We start from the raw sequence: 25521 nt of genomic DNA on the forward strand, positions 1-25521 counted from the left end.
AGGAATTATCTAATTTTAGACTTCAGTGCCACTGGAGAGAGCCCAGAGCTCCCCCTCAGGGCCCCTTGTTCTCTGGGGGAACTCTGGGGAGTTGGGTCTGGGTGGTGCTGGAGGGTCCAGAGAGGAAAACCATGGTCAGATCTGTGGGGCTTCCATTCGTGTGTTGGTTGTGCAGGATTGACTGTGCCATGTGTTCCTCCCTTCCTTCAGCCAAGGGCACCTTCCTGACCCAGGAACCTGCACAGAACAAGGCTGGCAGGGCTGGTACTGTCTCCCCTGGGCAGGGCTGGGATTGTCCCCCCTGGCAGGGCTGGGATTGTCCCCCCTGGGCAGGGCTGGGATTGTCCCCCCTGGGCAGGGCTGGACTGTCCTCCCTGGCAGGGCTGGACTGTCCCCCCTGGGCAGGGCTGGGATTGTCCCCCCTGAGCAGGGCTGGGATTGTCCCCCCTGGGCAGGGCTGGACTGTCCTCCCTGTGCAGGGCTGGCACTGTCTCCCCTGGGCAGGGCTGGGATTGTCCCCCCTGGGCAGGGCTGGACTGTCTCCCCTGGGCAGGGCTGGACTGTCCTCCCTGGGCAGGGCTGGGATTGTCCCCCTGAGCAGGGCTGGACTGTCCCCCCTGGGTCTGGCCTTGGCCTCCTTGCACAGCTTGGTTTCTTTGGTTTAAAATCCCATGCCATGGAAGGTGAGCCCTGGGGCAGGGTAGGGTGAGGTGAGGAGTGTATCTTGTATTTTGAGATTGGTTTGTTGTGTGTATATTTATGTTTCTTCTCTTGGAATTACAAGGGGTTTGTGCCACACAGTCCTTACATCAGGTGGTTGTTGTTGTGAATTGGATGTTGGTGTTGAATTTGTGAAGTTTTCCCCTGATTTGGAATCTCAGAATCCCAGACTGGTTTGGGTTGGAAGGGACCTTAAAGCTCATCCCCTGCCATGGGCAGGGACACCTCCCACCAGCCCAGGTTGCTCCAAGCCCTGTCCAACCTGACCTTGGGCACTCCCAGGGATGGAGCAGCCACAGCTTCTCTGGGAATTCCATCCCAGCCCCTCCCCACCCTCACAGCCAACAATTCCTTCCCAATATCCCATCTATCCCTTGCCCCTGGCACTGGGCAGCCCTTCCCCTTGTCCTGTCTCTCCACCTTCCCTGTGAGCTCCCTTTAAACTTCCCTAAATTCCAGCTTAGCTGAGATGGGAACAAGCTTTGTTTGGAACAGTTGTTATCCAGCAGCAGATGGTCAATTTGTCAGGAAATCCTTATTATTATTCACAGAACAAAATAAATATCCATAGGAAAGCATTTTACAAGTGAATTCTCCTGAAAATCACTTTCAAAAGGGCTTATTACAAAGCCCCTCCTGAGTTGCACAGTTGAATAGGAACAAAAGCTTTAACCAGAACCCAGCCTTGGAAGATTAGCAGGGGTGGGAAATAGTTTGAATTATTAGAAGGGTTATGGAAAATACAGCACTGCAGAGTGGCTGTAACCTCTTGGTGTGGGAATTACAGTGGCTGTGCAGGGAGTGGTGCCCAGGAGAACCCTCAGGAGGAGGATGGAGCTCTCAGCCCTGTGCTGGCACCACCAGTGGAGCTGAAATCCTGCCTGGCCTCCTGGTGGAGGGGCTTTGCTTTGAAACTGGAATTAATCCTCCCAGAGTAAGGAAATGCAGCCCCTTGGGCTGTGGAGTTTAGTCCTTGCCCTGCCATGAGTGCAGAGGCTGCAGGTCTGGGCAGTGATTTAACCTTAGTGCAGCAGAGGAAAATTAATGTTTTCCCAGAGCCTTTTCTGCAGCAGAGGCAGGAACAGACTGTGACCTTCATAGGAGGGACCTGGGGGGGGGTGTTGGGGATGGTGGGAGAGCCCAAGTGGGTCTGGCTGAGATGGAGCTGATGGAGAAGCATCCAAGAAAACAACATGTTTGCAGGCAGATGAGGTGGAGAGTGGTGAGCTGGGTCAGAGAGGGGCAACTGTGCTGAGCAAAGTGCTCTCCAGCAGCATCTGAGGAACAGCAGAACACCTTCTCCTGGTGTGCCCTGCACAGAAGTGCTCTGGGGAGTTAGTCTGAAAAGGGGGGAGGGGGAAGGATTTATTTCCCATGCAAATGTGTCTGAACTTCCCTCTCTGGGCCAGGGGGTGGGTGGGTTTGCAGTTGCAGTGATGTCCAGGAGAGCAGGAGGGGTTTGGGGCTTTTGGAGAATGGAACCCAAAGTAGCTTTTGAGATGGAAATTTGCTCAACTTTTTAGACCTGTAAGGTCAGATTTCTGCCTCCTGGCCTGAAAACTCTTTTGCCAGACCTCAGGACAATGGGGTTTTGTCTGCTCTGGGGGTATTTTTGGTAGTTCCCTCAGGCACCTTCCCAGCCCAGGCTCCAGACTCGCTCCATGAGCCCCTGCAGGGAATATTTGGGTGCTGGCAAAGCTCTGTGACCTTCCTGAGTGGGGAGCAGGGGTGGGAAAGTGAGTTCCTGGGCACAAGGAGGACCCTCAGTGTGGCAGGTTTAGGGCTCTGCACACTGACCTGTCAGCACAAGTGTCTGATTGGTGGCTCTGCTGCTCATTACTGGTGGCAGTGATTAATTAAAAGACCTGGATGCTCTCCCTGCTACTGCAGCTCCTAATCATGAGGAAGGACTAATTCAACTGTCTCCCAGACTAAAGCAAGCTCAGCTCTCTCCATAGGGCTCCAGAAGTTGCATTCCCTTTGCAGGCAGTGAATGCTCCTGCCTGATTTAGAGCCCTCCTGGAGTCCCATCCTGTCTCTGGGCTCTGACTCGCTGCCTTCTTGCAGTGCTGCTTTTCCTTCCAACCTTAAATTTGAAGCCCCTGAGCCTGTGGCAGGAGGAGGCTGTGCCTCAGGAGGTGTGTTGGCAGGAGGGGTGGGTGGTGCTGGAGGGGGCTGTAAAACCCAGGACTGGGCAGCTCTGGGTGATGGTGACACCGTGGCAATGGGAGCATTTTGCTGCATGGATGTCTGGGGAGTGTTCTGTGCTGCTCTCCTTGGGAAGGGCTGGTGTTTCCATGGAAGAGGGGGAAGAAAGCTGGGAAAAGCAGTGCCTGCTCTGTCCCTGGCTCGGGAGGGAGGGAGCTGCAGCTCCAGGGGATGGAAATTCATTTTTACTGTGTGCTGCTTTGAAGGTAAACCTGCAGGAGGAATGAACCCAGCACAAGAGAGATTACAAGTCAGAGTTACAATTTAATAACAATATTCCAATCAATGCAATGGCACAAAGAGAAATTGGGTTTAACCCCCAAGCCCAGCAGTGTAACCCACCCCCTGGGGCACAAACACAGGGGGGTTTGGTGGCCCCTGTGCTGAGCCCCACGTGGTTCCCTCGAGTGCAAAGGAAAAGGAAGGGACAAACCTGTTGGTGCAGATGATGGCACAGTCTGGTGGAGAGTGGTGGGCTCCTCCTGGCCAGGGTCTGCTCCTCCTCTGGATCCCAGGAGTGGTTCCCCAAGTCCCCAAAGCCCCAGATTGTCTCCCCTGAGGTTTGGGTGGGAGCCCCCAGTGCCTCCCCCAGGGCAGGGAGTTCCACAGTGGGGGATCTGACTGTGGGATAAAGTCAGGGGGGATTTTGGAATGGTTGGTGGCCCCTGAGCAGAGCTGAGCCCTCAGGTGGGTGTGGAGGTGCCAAGGAGTCCCTGGAGGGGAGTTGTCCCAGCTCCTCTGCCAGGCTTCTTTCCCAGCCAGCTCCCAGCCTGAGGGCTCAGCTGTGCCCTGGGCAGCTGCTGCCAATGGGCCATTGGGAACAGTTGCTGGGCAATGGCCCAGAGGGTTTAGAATGCCCAGCTTTGGGCACACCCACACAGGGACAAACTGGGCCCACCTGCTCAACTGGGACACAGACTGACAAGTCAGTCCATCTTTTCCATCAGTGCCACCAGAATTCCTGCCTCCTCTCTGCCCAAACCCTCACTGCCAATTCCCAGGGCTTTCACAGAATCATTGAACTGGTGAGGCTGGAAAAGCCCTGCCAGATGGTGCCCAACCATCAGGCAGCACCACCACAGTCACCACTAACCCCTGTCCCCAAGGGCCACACCCAGGTGTGTTTTGAACCCTTCCAGGGATGGTGACTCCCTCTCTGCCCTGGGCAGCTGTGCCAGTGCCTGACCACCCTTTCACTGAAGAAATGTTTCCTGAGACCCAACCAAAACCTGCCTTGGTGCAACTGGAGGCTGTTTCCTCTTGCCCTGCCCCTTCTCACCTGGGGGAAGAGACTGACCCCCAACCCCAAGTTTCCCAGGAAATACAGGCAGGTGGGGAGAAGTGACTGGGCTGAATCCCAGCCCAGATGTTACACTGAGGTACCACCCCCTGCCCTGCCCTTCTCCTGCCTCTGTGTCCTCCAGACACACTTGGAATCCTTCCCTTCACCCCCTGTCAGGAGGCTCCCAGCCCAAGGGCTGAGCCCTGCCTGCTCCCTCCTCCTCCTGCCCAAGCCACCCAGCCCCTCCACACCATCCTGCTCCTCTCCCAGCTCCCTTGGCTTCCTTGTCACCATCATGGGGCTGTGCTGCTCCTTCTCCTGCCCTTCTGCTGGGTGGGGGGCAGAATCCAGGAGCTTGGAAAGCTGAAGGATGATTTTTCTTGCTGTTGGATTGTTGTTGCCCTGGGTCTGGCAGCCCTGCACAAGGGCTGGGGTCAGTCCTTGAAGGCTGAGTGTGTTGTCCATGGAGGGGTGGGATTTTCATTGACTTCTCCCTCAGCTGGAGCTGCTTTCAAAGACCTTTTTGTGCAGCAATACCTGGTGTCTGTAACACAAACCCCCCCCTGGAAATGTGAGGCCAGTTCTGAGCTCCCATCCCAAACTGCTGCTCCTTCCCTTCCACGTTGCCATGACTGCACCAGTGACTCATCCCATTATGGTTTGCAGCTTTCTTGTCCTACAAAGTCACCAGGGAAATGCTTCTCCCTGTCTATACATCCCAGGCCTGCAAGGTTTGCTCCAGCAAACAAGACAAATAATATTTCCCGGTAACAGGAGCAGCCAACTGGAAAATGAGACCAGTAGGTTCTATTCTTAGTTCCATCATTAACCTTGGACATATTTTGTAACTGAGCTGGAGCTCTGCTTTACTGCCTGTAAAGCACAAGAAGTTAGAAATGCAGGAGATGGTTTGAGTAAGTAATTAAAATTCTGACACTCAAGTGCTTCTGAAGTGTAAAATGTTCACAGCTCCTCCCAGATCTCCTGAGGGAAGGTCCTGGCTGGGTGAAAGCCTGTGAGTTGGGGGTGCTGAGTGTGCTGGAGGGGCAGCTGTGCTGGTTTAAAGGTAAAGCTGCAGGAGAAATGAACCCAACACAAGAGAGATTGTAAGTCAGAGTTACAATTTAATAACAGTATTACAATAAATGCAATGGCACAAAGAGAAATTGGGTTTAACCCCCAAGCCCAGCAGTGGAACCCACCCCCTGGGGCACAAACACAGGGGGGTTTGGTGGCCCCTGTGCTGAGCCCCACGTGGTTCCCCCCAGTGCAAAGGAAAAGGAAGGGACAAACCTGTTGGTGCAGATGATGGCACAGTCTGGTGGAGAGTGGTGGGCTCCTCCTGTCCAGGGTCTGCTTCTCCTCTGGATCCAACAAGTGGTTCCCCAAGTCCCCAAAGCCCCAGATTGTCTCTCCTGAGGTTTGGGTGGGAGCCCCCAGTGCCTCCCCCAGGGCAGGGAGTTCCACAGTGGGGGATGTGACTGTGGGAGTCAGGGGGGATTTTGGAATGGTTGGTGGCCCCTGAGCAGAGCTGAGCCCTCAGGTGGGTGTGGAGGTGCCAAGGAGTCCCTGGAGGGGAGTTGTCCCAGCTCCTCTGCCAGGCTTCTTTCCCAGCCAGCTCCCAGCCTGAGGGCTCAGCTGTGCCCTGGGCAGCTGCTGCCAATGGGCCATTGGGAACAGTTGCTGGGCAATGGCCCAGAGGGTTTGGAATGCCCAGCTTTGGGCACACCCACACAGGGACAAACTGGGCCCACCTGCTCAACTGGGCCAGCAGGTCACCTCCCTTAGGAAGGACAGGCAGTCTCAGAGCTTTGGTGAAGAGTTCCCTCTTCCCCCATTGCTGGGGCAGTTTCCTGTAACTCCACCAGCACCATTTAGTGAGCCCCTGATCCCCAGAGCTTGGAGGTCGTGTGGTTGGGTGATCATCAGCCTCTGCTGTGTTTTGTGCAGGTGGAAGCATTTCAGATCCTGTTTGGGATTGCAGGATGAGGAAGGAGGGGGCTGAGAGCTTCTCTGCCCTCGGGAGGTGCCACCATTCCGATGGCACTTGTTGGTGGCAGCGGGTCCGGCTGCGTCCGTGCTCTTGGTGGGGTGGGGTGGGGTGGGGTGGACACCCTGTGTCTGCTGTGGGGGCAAGTCACAGGAGCTTGGAAGAATTTTGTCCTGGGACACCAGAGGGATTGTTGCTGTGGCACCTTCAGGAACTGGCAGTTATGGGGCAGGACTGGCACAGGGTGCCCAGAGAAGCTGTGGCTGCTCCATCCCTGGACACATTGAAGGCCAGGCTGGGTGAGGCTCTGAACAGCCTGATCCAGCTGAAGGTGTCTCTGCTCACTGCAAAGGGCTGGACTAGATGGGCCTTAGAGGTCCCTTCCACCCCAAACCACTCCATGGAATTCCTGGAATAGCCTTGATTGGTCCCCCTGTGTTGGGAGGCTCCTCTTTGCTCTTCCTCCTCGGTGAACAGACACTTCCAATCTACTGGAGCCTCACAGACAGAGTTCCACAGTTCAGGGCAGTTTATTGCACTGGCTTTTACTTTTACAGCAAGACATATAAATGTTTGTGGTGGACATGCTGACCTGTCTGTGCTTCCATGCCCCTTTCTGTGAGAGCTGCACCCTGAGCTGCCTTTCTTTGGCAACAGCGTTTGCCTTTCCAGGATCCCAAGCTCCATGTCCTGCTGCTTGTTCCTCTTGTGAAGAGTTGGGGGAAATCTTGTTCTGGTGCTTTTTGAATTTTTTTGTGTCCTCCTCAGTTGCTCTGACCTTGAATTATTTGTCTGGGGGAGAGTTTCTAACGATTGCTCAATTAATTTTTAATGCATTTAAAGAACTCTTTTCCTTATTTGGTGCAACATCTGTGTAGAGCTTCCAGAATAAATGCTGGATTTTCCAAGGCTGTCACTTCCTGCATTGCAATGATTAGTTTTCTGCTAGGAATTACTGATTGTTCCTCTTGGAAAGAGGCTTGACAGTTTGGAGATAAATAAATACCAATAAACAATATTGGTGTATATTGTTGTGAATCCTGTTGGAGAAACAGCTGGGGAAACATCTGTCCCTTCCATGGTACCAGGGAAACATGATGTGAGGGGGAAAGCAATTGCTGAAGTAGTTTGTGGTTTGTTCTGGTTCTGCACCTGTTTAGAGAGTGTATTTATCCCTTTTTTCTCCAAGGTGTTTTAAATTGGCTGCTGTAACCCCCTCACTGGGGGTGTGGTGGAACCAGGGCTGGGTTGGGCATCTCTTGGGGCACAGCTGGCAGCTTTTGGAGCCTTTATCACCTACAGAAGGTGCAGGGCCACAGCAGCCACCGAGGAGGGGGGGACTGAGAGGGGCAGGGGCCCTGCAGGGAGAAATGAGGAGAACTGAAAATGCAATTCCCCCTGTTCCCCCAAATAACTGCATTAACAACTGAAGCACTGCCTGCTGTGGGGCTGCTTTTGTCTTCTTGCTTTTCCAAATTGAAGGAAAACAGGGTAAAAGAAACGAAGACAAATGGTCAGTCACCCCTTATAAAACCTTGTCCCTGTGTGGCTCTGCTCCAGGGAGCATCCCAAAAAACCTCTGGGAGTCTGGGAGTGTGGATGTTCTCCTGCCAGTGCCTTCTGCCTCAGTGTTTGTTTCTGGTTTCTCTCCCACTGCAGGTTGTGACTCGGCTCATTCACTTGCTGGGAGAGAAGATCCTTGGCAGTTTGCAGCAGGGAGGTAAGAGAAGAGCAGGGAGGCTGGAGAAGGGACTGGATGTGGCACTGAGTGTCCTCTTAAACACCTCCAGGGACAGAGAATCCACCATGTCTTGATCCAACCCCACTGTGATCACCAGCCCAGGGCACAGAGTGCCCTGGGCTGGTGATCACAGTGGGGTTGGATCAAGGGTTGGACTTGATGATCTCAGAGGTCTCTTCCAACCCAAGTGAGAAGAGAAGAGCAACGAGGCTGGAGAAGGGACTGGAGCACAAGTGCTGTGGGGAGAGGCTGAGGGAGCTGGGGGTGTTCAGCCTGGAGAAGAGGAGGCTCAGAGGTGACCTCAGCACTGTCTGGAACTGCCTGAAGGGAAGTTGTGGCCAGGTGGGGGTTGGTTTCTTCTCCCAGGCAACCAACAGTAGGAAAAGAAGGCACAGCAGTGACCCTGCCCCTGGACTCTGCCTTGGGGAGGCCACACCTTGAGTGTTGTGTTCAGTTCTGGGCCCCTCAGTTGAGGAAAGAGATTGAGGGGCTGGAGCGGGGCCAGAGAAGAGCAACGAGGCTGGAGAAGGGACTGGATGTGGCACTGAGTGTCCTCTTAAACACCTCCAGGGACAGAGAATCCACCATGTCTTGATCCAACCTCACTGTGATCACCAGCCCTGGGTGATCAACCCTACTGGGTGATCACAGTAGGGTTGGATCAAGGGTTGGACTTGGTGATCTCAGAGGTCTGTTCCAACCCAACTGAGAAGAGCAACGAGGCTGGAGAAGGGACTGGAGCACAAGTGCTGTGGGGAGAGGCTGAGGGAGCTGGGGGTGTTTAGCCTGGAGAAGAGGAGGCTCAGAGGTGACCTCAGCACTGTCTGGAACTGCCTGAAGGGAAGTTCTGGCCAGCTGGGGGTTGGTCTCTTCTCCCAGACACTCAGCAATAGGACAAGGGGGCACGATGGGCTCAAGCTCTGCCAGGGGAAATTGAAGTTGGAGAGCAGAAAGAAATTCTTTGCAGAGAGAGTGCTCAGGGATTGGAATGGGCTGCCCAGAGAGGGGGTGGATTCCCCATCCCTGGAGGTTTTTCAGCTGAGCTTGGCCGTGGCACTGAGTGCCATGATCTGGTAAAGGGACTGGAGTTGGCCCAAGGGTTGGACTTGATGATCTCGGAGGTCTTTTCCAACCCAATCCATTCTGTGATTCTATGGATGTGGCACTGAGTCAGAATCCACCACATCTTGATCCAAGCCCACTGTGATCACCAGCCCTGGGCACTCCGTGCCCTGGGCTGGTGATCACAGTGGGGTTGCATCAAGAGTTGGACTTGATGATCTCAGAGGTCTTTTCCAACCAAATTGATTCTATGATTCTATGACAGACTCCTCCTTGGGCTGCTCTTGCTGGGCTGCCTTGGAGCTGCTCTCACATCCCTGGAGCTGCAAACAGAGTGTGCTTGGACAGAGAATTTGGCATTCAGTGTTAGCCTGGAGATGAGAAGGCTCCAGGGAGACCTGAGAGCTCCTTCCAGAGCCCAGAGGGGCTCCAGGAGAGCTGGAGAGGGCCTTGGGACAAGGGATGGAGGGACAGGACAAGGGGAATGGCTTCCCACTGCCAGAGGGCTGGGATAGATGGGATATTAAGAAGGAATTGTTCCCTGTGAGGGTGGGCAGGCCCTGGCACGGGTGCCCAGAGAAGCTGTGGCTGCCCCATCCCTGGAAGTGTCCAAGGCCAGGTTGGACAGGGCTTGGAGCAACCTGGGCTGGTGGGAGGTGTCCCTGCCCATGGCAGGGGGTGGGATGGGATGTCCTTTACGGTCCCTCCCAACCCAAACCTGTAAGAGCTCTTGGCACAGGTGGATGGTGATTTTATTATCTGTGCACACATATTTTTTGGCAGAGAAACTTGGAGAACTGAGTGTGGGCATGGAGGGATTTGCAGTTGAGACAGAAATTGTGCAGTGAGATTCCCTTGGAATGTCTTGGAAGAGCAAAGCAAAGGGAGAAGTGGGAATAGCAGCTGGAATGGGCTGGAATCAGAGCCCTGACTTAGCATGTCTGTATTTGCATCATTTCCCTGAGTTGTCTGGGAGGAAAGGGCCTGCTCTGGCTTTGGCTCCGTGTTTGTGGCAGCACCAGCTCAAAGTCTATTTACTGATTGAAGGGAGTAGGAGGAAATTTTCTCAATTTCCTGGAGCAGCTTTTTAAGAGAAAGGAGAGATGTGTTGACTGCTGAGGGCGTGTGGGGTTCTGGGCTGTGGAGGTTTGTTTGGGTTTGGCTTCTTTGTGGGGGTTTAATTACTTTTATTATTTTCTTCCTTTTATTTCTTTGCAATATTCCATGAATGGGCTCCCCAAGTCTCATGTTTTGGAGCAGTTTTGAGGAGGGGGAAACTCAAATTCTGCTCTTTCTTCACAGTGTTGTCCCAATGGCTGGTGTTACTTAAACCTTGGGCAGATCCTGCTCTTCTTGGGAAACAGGGAAAATGGGGAAAATAGGGAAAATGGGAGGGGAATTGGTGGCAGTTAGAGCAGTTCAGAGAATCTCCACTGAAGGTCTGGGCAGGGGAGGGCAGGTGGACATGAAGGGGCTGAGCTGTGATGTGTAACTTGTTTGAACCTACAAATACCTTCTTAGAGATGGAAAAACTTTCATGTTCTGGTTTAGAAGCCTGGAAATGAACAGCTCAGCTGCTGAACATCCCTGAAAGAAGGTTTAGCTGCTGTTTCCTGTGTCCTGCAGTGCTCTGCCTCTCTGCACTGAGCCTTTGAGTGCCTTTGCACAGGGGATGTCAAGTATTTCCATATGCCCAGCCCAAGAATTCATCTTAATGGGACATCTTAGGCCTTTGCTGGGGGAAAGGAGAAAAGCAGGACATGAAATGCTGGCTCAGATGTCAGAATTTCTTGTGTTTTGAGAGGCATTAGCAGAGTGAGGATGTCTGGGGAGGCTCAGCTGAAGAGGAAAGGATCAGAAGAAGAGCAGTTTGTAAAAGAAACCCATCATTTTTCTGCTCTGAGCTATCTGGGAAGATCTTGGTCTCTGTGACACTCCTTGCACTCTTCTGCCAGGAGCTGCTTTGCTCTGCCCAGCTCTCTCCTTACTCATCCTTCCAAACTATACTGGAGATGCTTCCCAGTTACTTCACAGCTGCTGCAGAGCTTCCCTATTTCAGTTTAATGCTCCCACATCTGTAAAGCTCTGCATTTCAGAAGGAAATAAAACCAGGGGGAAATACACATCATCTATAGGAGCTTTCTGGGAAACAGGTATTTATTTTTATTTCTCAGGAATACCATAAAAATAAATGTTAATTTTTGGAGTATTTTAATACTGCCCACAGTATAAAACTGCAACTAAAGCCAAAACTCCCACACCTTGGTTTGGGGGTTTGTTAGTTAAGCTCATTCCTTTTCTGGGCTAAGTCAGTGTTGTGGCTCTTTAAAGGGATTCAGTAGTGCCTTTTTATCTTTGTGTGCCCAGGTCAGGTGGCATTTCACCTATTCCTGGCATCCAGATGTTTTAAGGCTGCTTAACTTCTCTCCATGCAGCCAAAAATGATGGAATATGTGGGAAAATGATGGAATATGTGGGAAAATGATGAAATATGTGGGAAAATGATGGAATATGTGGGAAAATGATGAAATATGTGGGAAAATGATGGAATATGTGGGGAAAATGATGAAATATGTGGGAAAATGATGAAATATGTGGGAAAATGATGAAACATGTGGGAAAATGATGGAATATGTGGGAAAATGATGGAATATGTGGGGAAATGATGAAACATGTGGGAAAATGATGAAACATGTGGGAAAATGATGGAATATGTGGGAAAATGATGGAATATGTGGGAAAATGATGAAATATGTGGGAAAATGATGGAATATGTGGGAAAATGATGGAATATGTGGGAAAATGATGAAATATGTGGGAAAATCATGAAATATGTGGGAAAATGATGGAATATGTGGGAAAATGATGGAATATGTGGGAAAATGATGGAATATGTGGGAAAATGATGGAATATGTGGGAAAATGATGGAATATGTGGGAAAATGATGAAATATGTGGGAAAATGATGAAATATGTGGGAAAATGATGAAATATGTGGGAAAATGATGAAATATGTGGCAACTCTCCTTCCACGTGCCCTGGAGGATGTGCCACTTCTCTGGGGTTCAGCTTTGGGTGGCACTGGAGGTGCCACTTTGTTGTTCACAGCCAGCCTGGCATTCTGAGCTCCCTGCTGATGCCAAGTGTTTTGTTTCCCCTCAGGTCACCCCCTTGGCTTGCACAGCTCCAGCAGCAAGTGGGATGCAGGGAATCCTGCCAGCAACCTGTCCACAGTGGCCATCATGCCCGTGTCCGAGGAGGTGCCACTGACAGCCTTCACCCTGGAGCTCAAACATGCCCTCAGTGCTGTGGGTGAGTGGGGGCCCATCCTCTCCAGACCTGCAGAGTCCATGGAGTCCTTCATTAGCAGATTTGCTGATGGCACCAAGTTGGGAGGGAGTGTCGACCTGCTGGAGGGCAGGAGGGCTCTGCAGAGGGATCTGGAGAGACTGGAGGGATGGGCTGATTCCAATGGGATGGAGTTCAACAAGGCCAAGTGCAGGTCCTGCCCTTTGGCCACCCCAACCCCCTGCAGCGCTCCAGGCTGGGCACAGAGTGGCTGGAGAGCAGCCAGGCAGAGGGACCTGGGGGGACTGAGGGACAGGAAGCTCAACAGGAGCCACCAGTGTGCCCAGGTGGCCAAGAAGGCCAATGGGATCCTGGCCTGGATCCAAACTAGCGTGGCCAGCAGGCCCAGGGCAGTGACCCTTCCCCTGGACTCTGCCTTGGGGAGGCCACACCTTGAGTGTTGTGTTCAGTTCTGGGCCCCTCAGTTGAGGCAAGAGATTGAGGGGCTGGAGCGGGGCCAGAGAAGAGCAACGAGGCTGGAGAAGGGACTGGATGTGGCACTGAGTGTCCCCTTAAACACCTCTAGGGACAGAGAATCCACCATGTCTTGATCCAACCCCACTGTGATCACCAGCCCAGGGCACTCTGTGCCCTGGGCTGGTGATCACAGTAGGGTTGGATCAAGGGTTGAGTTTGATAATCAGAGGTCTGTTCCAATCCAACTGAGAAGAGCAACGAGGCTGGAAAAGGGACTGGAGCACAAGTGCTGTGGGGAGAGGCTGAGGGAGCTGGGGGTGTTCAGCCTGGAGAAGAGGAGGCTCAGAGGTGACCTCAGCACTGTCTGGAACTGCCTGAAGGGAAGTTCTGGCCAGGTGGGGGTTGGTCTCTTCTCTCAGGAAACCAACAGCAGGACAAGAGGGCACAGCTGAAGCTCTTCCAGGAGAGGTTTATATTGGGTATCAGAAAGAAATTCTTTGCAGAGAGAGTGCTCAGGGATTGGAATGGGCTGCCCAGAGAGGGGGTGGATTCCCCATCCCTGGAGGTTTTTAAGGTGAGATTGGACGTGGCACTGAGTGCCATGATCTGGTGATCAAAGTGGGGTTGGACCAAGGGTTGGACTTGATGATCTCAGCGGTTTCTTCCAGCCCAGTTGATTCTGTGATTCTATGAAAGGTGTCCTGCCTGACTTTGCCCACAGCTCTGCCCTGCCAGGAGCCACAGGTGGGGTCCTGCTCTTTAGGGGGGCAGCAGGACATGCAATGGTCAGGGGGTTGGAGAGGAGGTTTTGAAGAGACCCCATTGCAGCATTCCAGTGCTTTAAGGGGCTTGGATAAAGGAGAGGAGAAGGACTTTTATACAGGACAGGGGGAATGGCTTCCCACTGCTAAAGGGCAGGGATAGATGGGATATTGGGAAGGAATTCCTCCCTGTGAGGGTGGGCAGGCCCTGGCATGGATTGGGCAGAGAAGCTGTGGCTGCCCCATCCCTGGAAGTGTCCAAGGCCAGGTTGGACAGGGCTTGGGGCAACCTGACTAGTGAGTGGCATCTGCAGGGGGTGGGACTGGGTGATCTTTGAGGTGCCAACCCACAGCATTCTGATACTCAGTCAGTGTTCAGGGCCAGTCTGACAGCACTTCTGCCTCTCTGTTCCCACCCCTACCGTGCATTTAATTTTCATGGCAAACTTTGTGGTCTTAATGACTCAGAAATCCTCTGCAGCCTGTGTGGCACCTCTGCTGGGCTGCCCTCAGTGATCCTCTCCAGCCTGTGTGGCACCTCTCCTGGGCTGCCCTCAGTGATCCTCTCCAGCCTGTGTGGCACCTCTCCTGGGCTGCCCTCAGTGATCCTCTCCAGCCTGTGTGGCACCTCTGCTGGGCTGCCCTCAGTGATCCCCTCCAGCCTGTGTGGCACCTCTCCTGGGCTGCCCTCAGTGATCCCCTCCAGCCTGTGTGGCACCTCTCCTGGGCTGCCCTCAGTGATCCTCTGCAGCCTGTGTGGCACCTCTCCTGGGCTGCCCTCAGTGATCCTCTCCAGCCTGTGTGGCACCTCTGCTGGGCTGCCCTCAGTGATCCTCTCCAGCCTGTGTGGCACCTCTGCTGGGCTGCCCTCAGTGATCCTCTGCAGCCTGTGTGGCACCTCTGCTGGGCTGCCCTCAGTGATCCTCTCCAGCCTGTGTGGCACCTCTGCTGGGCTGCCCTCAGTGATCCTCTCCAGCCTGTGTGGCACCTCTGCTGGGCTGCCCTCAGTGGTCCTCTCCAGTCTCTGTGGCACCTCTCCTGGGCTGCCCTCAGTGATCCTCTGCAGCCTGTGTGGCACCTCTCCTGGGCTGCCCTCAGTGATCCTCTCCAGCCTGTGTGGCACCTCTGCTGGGCTGCCCTCAGTGATCCTCTCCAGCCTGTGTGGCACCTCTGCTGGGCTGCCCTCAGTGATCCCCTCCAGCCTGTGTGGCACCTCTGCTGGGCTGCCCTCAGTGATCCCCTCCAGCCTGTGTGGCACCTCTGCTGGGCTGCCCTCAGTGATCCCCTCCAGCCTGTGTGGCACCTCTGCTGGGCTGCCCTCAGTGATCCTTTCCAGCCTGTGTGGCACCTCTGCTGGGCTGCCCTCAGTGATCCTCTGCAGCCTGTGTGGCACCTCTGCTGGGCTGCCATCAGTGATCCTCTGCAGCCTGTGTGGCACCTCTGCTGGGCTGCCCTCAGTGATCCTTTCCAGCCTGTGTGGCACCTCTGCTGGGCTGCCCTCAGTGATCCTCTGCAGCCTGTGTGGCACCTCTGCTGGGCTGCCCTCAGTGATCCTCTGCAGCCTGTGTGGCACCTCTGCTGGGCTGCCATCAGTGATCCCCTCCAGCCTGTGTGGCACCTCTCCTGGGCTGCCCTCAGTGATCCCCTCCAGCCTGTGTGGCACCTCTGCTGGGCTGCCCTCAGTGATCCTCTGCACCCTGTGTGGCACCTCTCCTGGGCTGCCCTCAGCACTGCCAAGGCTGCAGGGACTCCAGGAGGCACATTCACAGCAGGGCACTGTGCCCACAGCCCCTGTCTGGCACTCTGGTTCTCTCCAGCTCACGTGTGAGAGCCTTTGAGGCTCCTCAGCTGCAAAGCTTCCCCAGCAAAGGGTTTCTGACACAGTTCTCTCCTTGGAGGAAGCACAGTGAGTGCTCAGCATGAGACTGGAGGGAAGAGGCTTGTGGAGGAGATCCAGATTGGCACTGCCAGTCCAGAGTTTGGTCTGAAATCTCTGTCTCATTTGCTGCCAGCTTGTCTGTCTCCTGCTCACAGACCCCTGGCCTCACTCCCAGCTCAGGCAATAATTCCTTTATCCATCCATGAAGCTGCTGTGCAAGTTCCAGTTGCTCACAAACCATGTATTTAATTCAGAATTCAGTTTGCATTTTATCACTGCAGTCTGAACATGCTCTTCTCATCCTCGTGCACCATCAGAACTCCTGAGTGGGTCTCCTGCAGTGCTTTGCTGAGTTGTTGGTCTGCTCATGGCTTATCCTTTCTAAAAGCACAACTTACCTGGTGCTTGGTACATTGGGTGGTTATTGCAGCACTGTCTGGAACTGCCTGAAGGGAAGTTCTGGCCAGGTGGGGGTTGGTCTCTTCTCCCAGGCACTCAGCAATAGGACAAGGGGGCACGATGGGCTCAAGCTCTGCCAGGGGAAATTGAAGTTGGAGAGCAGAAAAAAATTCTTTGCAGAGAGAGTGCTCAGGCATTGGAATGGGCTGCCCAGAGAGGGGGTGGATTCCCCATCCCTGGAGGTTTTTCAGCTGAGGTTGGCCGTGGCACTGAGTGCCATGATCTGGTAAAGGGACTGGAGTTGGCCCAAGGGTTGGACTTGATGATCTCAGAGGTCTTTTCCAACCCAATCCATTCTATGATTCTATGGATGTGGCACTGAGTGAAAATCCACGTCTCCTTTTTTCCCCTCTTTTTCCCCCCCTTTTTTCCCCTCTTTTTTTCCCCCCTTTTTTCCCCCCCTTTTTTCCCCCCCAACCCCCCTTTTTTTCCCCCCTTTCCCCCCCTTTTTTCCCCCTCTTTTTTGCCCTTTTTTCCCCCTCTTTTTTACCCCTCTTTTCCCCCCTTTTTTTCCCCCCTCCTTTTTCCCCCCTCCTTTTTCCCCCCTCCTTTTTCCCCCCCTCCTTTTTTCCCCCTTCTTTTTTCCCTCCTTTTTCTTTTTTCTCCCCTTCCCACATTATTTATTTTCTTCCTCTCTCTTTTCTCCTTTTTCTTTCTTCTTTTTCTTCCTCTCTTTTACTCTCTTTTCTCTCTTTTTTCTCTCTTCTTTCCCCGTGTTTTTTGTACCTCCTGCATTCCCTCCTTTCCCCTCCAGCTGTGGATTGGTGAATGTTCCTGCCCTGCCTGACCAAGTGCAGATGGTGCTTTGCTGGGAGAGATTTGGAATCTTTTCTCCTGATTTCTTGCACCAAAAAATGAACTGAGTAATGAAGTGAGATATTGATTTGTTTTCTCTTTGTCTTGGTGTCCTCCTGCACCTTTAAGTGTTGCCCAGAGAGGCTGTGGCTGCCCCAGCCCAGGGAGTGTCCCAGGCCAGGCTGGACAGGGCTTGGAGCACCCTGAGAGGTGTCCCTGCCCATGGCAGGGCTGGGATGGATGATCTTTAAGGTCCCTCCCAGCCCAACCCAGGCTGAGATTCCAGGATTCCCAGTGGAAGGTTTGTCCTGGGGCCCAGGAGAGCAGCTGGAGCCACCAGAGCACTCCCTGAGCCCCCCCCTGTGCCATGGACCCACCAGCACTTGGGATGGTGTGCCCTGGGATGGACCTGCCCTGGGTTTCTGGAATCAGGGGGTGGTACTGGCTGTGCCAGTCCTGCCTCAGGGAATTCCCAGTGCAGGTGTTCCTGGAGTGGAAACCAAGGGCTTCACTGGCTGAACTTGCTGCTATTTACATAGTTTTGCTGTTTATTTTCTGCATTTTTTTCTTGAACCAGCTTTTTGTTAATTGTAAGTTGTAATCAGATGTTGCCATTTAACACTTGACTGAACATTTGATCCATATTTAACATACAGTTTCCTTGCTCTGGGCTCCAAATCTGTTCCAGAGCAGTGGAGGGCAGCCTTAGGAAGTGGGGGGAGAGCAGCTGGTTTGGCTTCTTGTGCAACTTACTCTGTTGGTTTAGAAAATTCCTTCCTCTTCCCATTAATATTAAGAGCTGAATATTGCAGTGGTGCCTTGAATTCCCTTTCCCCATTTCCCTTTCCCCATTTCCTTTTTCCCCATTTCCTTTTTCCCTTTTCCCATTCCCCTTTCTCCATTTCCCTTTTCCTTTTCCCTTTTCCTTTTCCACTTTCCCCATTTCCCTTTCCCTTTTCCCTTTCCCCCTTTCCCTTTCCCCTTTCCCTTTTCCTTTGTCCCTTTTCCCTTTCCTTTTTTCTATTTTCCTATTTCCCTTTTCCTTTTTCTCTTTTCCCTTTTCCTTTTTCCCTTTTGCCTTTTCCTTTTTCTATTTTCCTGTTTCCCTTTTCCCTTTTCCTTTTTCTATTTTCCTGTTTCCCTTTTCCCTTTTCCTTTTTCTATTTTCCTGTTTCCCTTTTCCTTTTTCTATTTTCCTTTTCCCCTTTTTCTTTTCCCCTTTTACCCTTTTCCTTTCACCTTTTCCTTTTCCCCTTTTCCTTTTTCCCTTTTCATTTTCCCCTTTTCCTTTTCCCCTTTTCCTTTTCCCTTTTCCCCTTTTCCTTTTCCCCTTTTCCTTTTCCCCTTTTCCTTTTCCCCTTTTCCTTTTTCCCTTTTCCTTTTCCCCTTTTCCTTTTTCCCTTTTCCCTTTCCCCATTTCCTTTTTCCCTTTTAATTTTCCCTTTCCCCTTCCCCTTTCCCTTTTTTCCTTTCCCTTTTTCCCTTTCCCTTTTTTCCTTTCCCTTTTTTCCTTTCCCTTTTTTCCTTTCCCTTTTTTCCTTTCCCTTTTTTCCTTTCCCTTTTTTCCTTTCCCTTTTTCCTTTCCCTTTTTCCTTTCTCTTTTCCCTTTCCCCTTTCCCCATTTCCTTTCCCCTTTTCCCATTTCCCTTTCCCCTTTCCCCCTTTCCCCTTTCCCCCTTTCCCCTTTCCCCCTTTCCCCTTTCCCCTTTCCCCTTTCCCCCTTTCCCCTTTCCCCTTTCCCCTTTCCCCATTTCCCCTTTCCCCCTTTCCCCTTTCCCCTTTCCTCTTTCCCCTTTCCCCATTTCCCTTTTCCCCCTTTCCCCTTTGCCCTTTCCCCATTTCCCCTTTCCCCATTTCCCTTTTCCCTTTTCCCATTCCCCTTCCCCTTTTCCCATTTCCCCTGTCCCCTTTCCCCATTTCCCTTTTCCCCTTTCCCCCTTTCCCCTTTCCCCATTTTCCTTTCCCCTTTCCCCATTCCCCATTTCCCCTTTCCTCTTTCCCCTTTTCCCTTTCCCCATTTCCCCTTTCCCCCTTTCTCCTTTCCCATTCCCCTTCCCCTTTTCCCATTCCCCTTCCCCTTTCCCCTTTTCCCTCTTCCCTTTCCCTGGCACTGCCATGGGAAGGCTGTTGGCAGTGCTTGGAGTTATTGCTGCTTGCAGGTTAACCTATTTAAGAGGATTTTTTGGTTTTTATTTTTGTAATTTTTAGCTACTTCTGTCTTATTAAAGAACTGCAAAAGCACTGCCAAGCAAACCTCAGTCTGATAATGAATATTTGCTGCCTGCAGGAACTGGGGGAGTATTCAGAGTCCTCCCCCTCAGGACAAAAGTCCCACTTGCCTGTGATGGGACAAGATTTAGTGGTTTGTTTTCTTGGTTCTGTTGTGTGGGTTTAATTATCTTTATTTCTAATTTCTTTTTCTAAAGTGCTCAGTTTTGTGATGGAGCAGCTCAGGGAGCAGCTGCTGCCCCCTTGGCTCTGTGGGCACCCTGGCCAGGGGTTTGTGTCCTGGCACAGGAGCACCCACAGCCTCCAGCCCTGGGTGCTGGTTCCTGTGGCAGTTGGTGGTTCTGGGATTTGTGATAATTCAGGAGATGTTTCCTGTGCTGGTTTAAAGGGAAACCTGCAGGAGAAATGAACCCACCACTAAAGAGATTATAAGTCAGAGTTACAATTTAATAACAACATTACAATAAATGCAGTGGCACAAAGAGAAATTGGGTTTAACCCCCAAGCCCAGCAGTGTAACCCACCCCCTGGGGCACAAACACAGGGGGGTTTGGTGGCCCCTGTGCTGAGCCCCACGTGGTTCCCCTGAGTGCAAAGGAAAAGGAAGGGACAAAGCTGTTGGTGCAGATGATGGCACAGTCTGGTGGAGAGTGGGGGGCTCCTCCTGGCCAGGGTCTGCTCCTCCTCTGGATCCCAGGAGTGGTTCCCCAAGTCCCCAAAGCCCCAGATTGTCTCCCCTGAGGTTTGGGTGGGAGCCCCCAGTGCCTCCCCCAGGGCAGGGAGTTCCACACTGGGGGATGTGACTGTGGGAGTCAGGGGGGATTTTGGAATGGTTGGTGGCCCCTGAGCAGAGCTGAGGCCTCAGGTGGGTGTGGAGGTGCCAAGGAGTCCCTGGAGGGGAGTTGTCCCAGCTCCTCTGCCAGGCTTCTTTCCCAGCCAGCTCCCAGCCTGAGGGCTCAGCTGTGCCCTGGGCAGCTGCTGCCAATGGGCCATTGGGAACAGTTGCTGGGCAATGGCCCAGAGGGTTTAGAATGCCCAGCTTTGGGCACCCCCACACAGGGAGAAACTGGGCCCACCTGCTCAACTGGGACATTTCCAGACAGTGTGATTGTGTTCCAGTTAAATGCTAAGGAATGTTCCTACTTCATGGAGCTTGGGACCATGGAATGGTTTGGGTTGGGAGGGACCTTAAAGCTCAGCTCATCCCACCCCCTGCCATGGGCAGGGACACCTCCCACCAGCCCAGGTTGCTCCAAGCCCTGTCCAACCTGGCCTTGGACACTCCCAGGGATGGGGCAGCCACAGCTTCTCTGGGCACCTGTGCCAGGGCCTGCCCACCCTCACAGGGAGGAATTCCTTCCCCATATCCCATCTATCCCTGCCCTCTGGCAGTGGGAAGCCATTCCCTGTGTCCTGTCTCTCCATCCTTTTTCCCAGGTCCCTCTCCATTTTTCTTCGTGGCTCCTTAAGCACTGAAATGCCACACTGAGGTTGCCCCAAACCTGGACAATGCCAACTGTGCCATCCTTCCCTCCCAGCAGAGCTGCTCCATCAACTGCCCATCCTGGTGCCCCCTCTGGGCTCTGCAGCAGTTCCATGTCCTTGCTGTGCTGGGCCAGGGCTGGAGGCTCCACTGGGGGGTCAGAGTGGGTGGGGAAGGGGTTCCTGTGGCCTGGCATCAGGGACAGCACACCCTGGCACTGTGGGGAGCAGGGACAGCACACCCTGGCACTGTGGGCATCAGGGACAGCACACCAGGTGTGCCCTGGCACTGTGGCCATCAGGGACAGCACACCCTGGCACTGTGGCCATCAGGGACAGCACACCAGGTGTGCTCTGGCACTCTGGGCAGCAGGGACAGCACACCCTGGCACTGTGGGCATCAGGAACTGCACACCCTGGCACTGTGGGGAGCAGGGACTGCACAGCAGGTGTGCCCTGGTACTGTGGGCAGCAGGGACAGCACACCCTGGCACTGTGGGGAGCAGAGACAGCACACCAGGTGTGCTCTGGCACTCTGGGCAGCAGGGACAGCACACCCTGGCACTGTGGGCAGCAGGGACTGCACAGCAGGTGTGCCCTGGCACTGTGGGCAGCAGGGACAGCACACCCTGGCACTGTGGGCATCAGGAACTGCACACCCTGGCACTGTGGGGAGCAGGGACAGCACACCAGGTGTGCTCTGGCACTCTGGACATCAGGGACAGCACACCCTGGCACTGTGGGCAGCAGGGACTGCACAGCAGGTGTGCCCTGGCACTGTGGGCAGCAGAGACAGCACACCCTGGCACTGTGGGCAGCAGGGACAGCACACCAGGTGTGCCCTGGCACTGTGGGCAGCAGGGACAGCACACCCTGGCACTGTGGGCAGCAGGGACAGCACAGCAGGTGTGCCCTGGCACTGTGGGCAGCAGGGAATTCTGGGCTGGGTTCCTGATGTCTATTTTTATGACCATTTTTCCTGGTGGAGCTGAGAGCATCCTTTGATAAGAAGTTCTGCAGTGTTCAGATTTTTCAGAAGTCTTTGCCTAACTCTTTTTTTTTTTTTGTTCTTTTCCAAGACCAGCTGAGAGGCACCACATGGCTGAGTGAATTCTGGTTCCATGTGGGAGCCCTCTGATCTCACAGACTTTCCAACTGAAGTACAGAGGCATTCAAATCCAACATATGTGTCTCTCTCATTCCTTTCTGCCCTTTAAATTGGAGCTTTCTTTTCGCTTCTAAAAATGTGTAATGGATTGGAGAGCTCGCTGAAATATCTTTATTAATAATTTATCAGAGCTTTTAATTTTAGTTCTGCCTGAATTTCCTTTCTTTACACACAGATTAGGTTGGAATGTGAGATGTTCACTGTGGTGCCTGGACCCTGACACAGTTTGGTGTCTTCTACTGAGCAAGATCCTCTGCCATCCAGCTCAGTTGTCACTTCTGTCTCTGACACTTGATCTGGAGACTTTTCTTAGGCCAAAAGGAACTTTTCTTTTGGGCAAATCAGTTTTGCTCTGCTGAAATCTTCCCACAGTGCATTTTGTGCAGGTTGTGGATCCTTTGGTGTGAGAATGTTTTTGGGGTGAGGGGGATTTCTGAGCCTCAAAATCATTCCTTGCATCTGAGCTCTGGGCATCTGATTTTCTCTGGGTATCTGATTTCCCCAGACAACTTTTGGGCCATGTTTTGTTAGACTTACAACTGGGACATCTGTTTCAACCCTTGCATATCTTAGGAAATTAGTGTTGTATAGAAAAAAATGACCAAAGTGAGTGCCTTGTCCATCCTTGGAAAGAAGGGAAGGGGTTTGTGGCTCGTGTGTGGGGCAGGAGTTTGGAAGCTTTGCTGAAGAGCTGCCTCAGCCCTTCCCTTCAGTGCCCTTTGTTCCTAGAAGGGAAAATGAGCCAGACCTCTGGCATCTGCCAGCTTTCCTGTCTGCTCACTTCTCTTTCATGGAATTGTGGTTCTGGCCTGGAACACAGATGGCTCTGGAGCGTGGATTGAGCTGCTCCGTGAGCTTTTGCCGTGAATCATCATCTCCTGAGCTGCTGCCCTGGAGTTCTCTCACCTGAGGCACAGAAAAACTGGCATTCACAATCCCAGGGAGCTCTTTGCTGCAAGAAAAAGCCCCCAGGCTACTGCAAGTCACCACCCCAGGCTGGAGGAATCCATGAGCTGCAGGTGGCTGGGGAATGGCAGGAAGTTCTCCTTGCTCTGATCCTCCTCCCCAGCAATCTGCTCTGGCTGCTGGCACAGAGACACTGCAGGGCTTGGAGAACTGTTCCTGTTACCTCATCTCACCTCTCTTATCTGTGAGCTCCTCAGCCCATGTCTGAGCCTCCTGGAAGAGCAGCTTCCCTTGGGAGTGCAGGCTGTGCCCATGGTGCCAGCTGGGAGTTGCCCACAAGGCTGTAACCCCCTTGCCCCGGTGACTCCTGCCTGCAGGTGTGGCTGTTTGGGGGGTGGGCACTGGAATTGTATGGAATCCTGGAATGGTTTGGGCTGGAAGAGACCTTAAAGCTCATCCAGTCCCACCCTGCATGGGGCAGGGACACCTTCCACCAGCCCAGGTTGCTCCAAGCCCTGTCCAACCTGGCCTTGGACACTTCCAGGGTGTGCTGCTTTAAAGGTGAACTGACTGGAGAAACAAACCCACCACAAAAGAGATTATGAGTCAGAGTTACAATTTAATAACAACATTACAATCAATGCAATGGCACAAAGAGAAATTGGGTTTAACCCCCAAGCCCAGCAGTGTAACCCACCCCCTGGGGCACAAACACAGGGGGGTTTGGTGGCCCCTGTGCTGAGCCCCACGTGGTTCCCTCGAGTGCAAAGGCAAAGGAAGGGACAAAGCTGTTGGTGCAGATGATGGCACAGTCTGGTGGAGAGTGGTGGGCTCCTCCTGGCCAGGGTCTGCTCCTCCTCTGGATCCCAGGAGTGGTTCCCCAAGTCCCCAAAGCCCCAGATTGTCTCCCCTGAGGTTTGGGTGGGAGCCCCCAGTGCCTCCCCCAGGGCAGGGAGTTCCACAGTGGGGGATGTGACTGTGGGAGTCAGGGGGGATTTTGGAATGGTTGGTGGCCCCTGAGCAGAGCTGAGCCCTCAGGTGGGTGTGGAGGTGCCAAGGAGTCCCTGGAGGGGAGTTGTCCCAGCTCCTCTGCCAGGCTTCTTTCCCAGACAGCTCCCAGCCTGAGGGCTCAGCTGTGCCCTGGGCAGCTGCTGCCAATGGGCCATTGGGAACAGTTGCTGGGCAATGGCCCAGAGGGTTTAGAATGCCCAGCTTTGGGCACACCCACACAGGGACAAACTGGGCCCACCTGCTCAACTGGGACATGGGGCTGAGAGTGATATTTATTTCATTGCTTTGTTGCTCTCAGCAGTCAAGTTTAAATAACACTTTTGGCAGTTCTGCTTTCTGAGCTCACATATGTTGGTGTTCTCGATCACATCAGTGGAGGGTTATTTAATGATTGATTAATTGGGAGCCTGCAAGAAATTGGGGGTGTAGAGCAGATGGTTGGTATTTCTGAGACAAAACAGAGTTGGTTCTCTTGGAAGCATCACTGTGTTCTGTGCTGGGAATGAGGAAAGGTCTGGGAATCTTTGTCCTGTTCCACCAGTGTGTGCAGGGATGGGATGGGATGGGGTCGGGTGGGATGGAGTGGAATGGGATGGGATGGGATGGGATGGGATGGGATGGGAAGGGATGGGATGGGATGGGATGGGATGGGATGGGATGGGATGGGATGGGATGGGATGGGATGGGGTGGAGTGGAATGGGATGGGGTGGAGTGGAATGGGATGGGATGGGATGGGATGGGATGGGATGGGATGGGATGGGATGGGATGGGATGGGATGGGATGGGGTGGAGTGGGATGGGATGGGATGTAGTGGGATGGGATGGGATGGGATGGGATGGGATGGGATGGGATGGGATGGGATGGGATGGGATGGGATGGGGTGGAGTGGGATGGGATGGGATGGGATGTAGTGGGATGGGATGGGATGGGATGGGATGGGATGGGATGGGATGGGATGGGATGGGATGGGATGGGGTGGAGTGGAATGGGATGGGATGGGATGGGATGGGATGGGATGGGGTGGAGTGGAATGGGATGGGATGTAGTGGGTTGGGATGGGATGGGATGGGATGGGATGGGATGGGATGGGATGGGATGGAGTGGAATGGGATGGGATGGGATGGGATGGGATGGGATGGGATGGGATGGGATGGGATGGGATGGGATGGGATGGGGTGGAGTGGAATGGGATGGGATGGGATGGGATGGGATGGGATGGGATGGGATGGGATGGGATGGGATGGGATGGGATGCTCCTCCCAAGCCAGGACACCCAGAGTCTGTCTGGGCACCCTTGTTTGTGTCCTGTTCTGGGAACTGCTGCTTTCCCAATCCAAAGTCAGGGAAATGAACATGATTTCTAAGCCATGGAGCTCTCCAAGGCTCTTGTGCTGCTTGTTGGGCACCTGTTGGCCCCAGCTGAGATCCTCAGGCTGAAGTTGCTGTCACCTTTGGTGAGGAGAAAGATTCACCCCAGCCCTACCAACTCTGCCTCTCACCTTGTAGGAAAGGTGTTCTGGCTGCAGGTCAATGGGTTTAATGGTCTCAGTGGTGTCCCCTGGGCTCAGTGGTGTCCTCTGGGCTCAGTGGTGTCCCCTGGGCTTAATGGTGTTCCCTGGGCTCAGTGATGTCCCCTGGGTTCAGCAGTGTCCTCTGGGCTCAGTGGTGTCCCCATGTCTCAGCAGTGTCCCCTGAGCTCGGCGGTGTCCCCTGGGCTCAGCATTGTCCCCTGGTTCAGTGGCCCCTGGGCTCAGTGGTGTCCCCTGGGCTCAGCAGTGTCCCCTGGTTCAGTGTCCCCTGGGCTTACTGTCCCCTGGGCTCAGTGCTGTCCCCTGGGTTTAGTGATGTCCCCATGTCTCAGCAGTGTCCCCTGGGCTCAGTTGTGTCCCCTGGGCTCAGTAATGTCCCTTGGGCTAAGTGATGTCAGGTTCAATGTCCCCTGGGCTGAGTGGTGTCCCCTGCATTCAGTGGTGTCCCCCTGGGCTCAGTGGTGTCCCCTGGGTTTAGTGATGTCCCCATGTCTTAGTGGTGTCCCCTGGGCTCAATGGTGGCCCCTGAGCT

At 53.5% G+C, this 25521-nt stretch overlaps 1 protein-coding gene across 1 annotated transcript in view; it reads left to right on the plus strand.

The window, feature by feature from the left end:
* The window catches only part of PNPLA7 (patatin like domain 7, lysophospholipase), a 188198-nt gene that overhangs the window by 89595 nt on the left and 73082 nt on the right, over positions 1-25521 (plus strand). The window contains exons 21-22 of the mRNA XM_071574420.1: positions 7860-7920; positions 12166-12315. Coding sequence (XP_071430521.1) covers positions 7860-7920; positions 12166-12315 — 211 coding nt within the window. The remainder of the gene's footprint in view (positions 1-7859; positions 7921-12165; positions 12316-25521) is intronic.

This window comes from Pithys albifrons, chromosome 20 (assembly GCF_047495875.1).
Source record: "Pithys albifrons albifrons isolate INPA30051 chromosome 20, PitAlb_v1, whole genome shotgun sequence".
In the NCBI taxonomy this organism is placed as follows: Eukaryota; Metazoa; Chordata; class Aves; order Passeriformes; family Thamnophilidae; genus Pithys; species Pithys albifrons.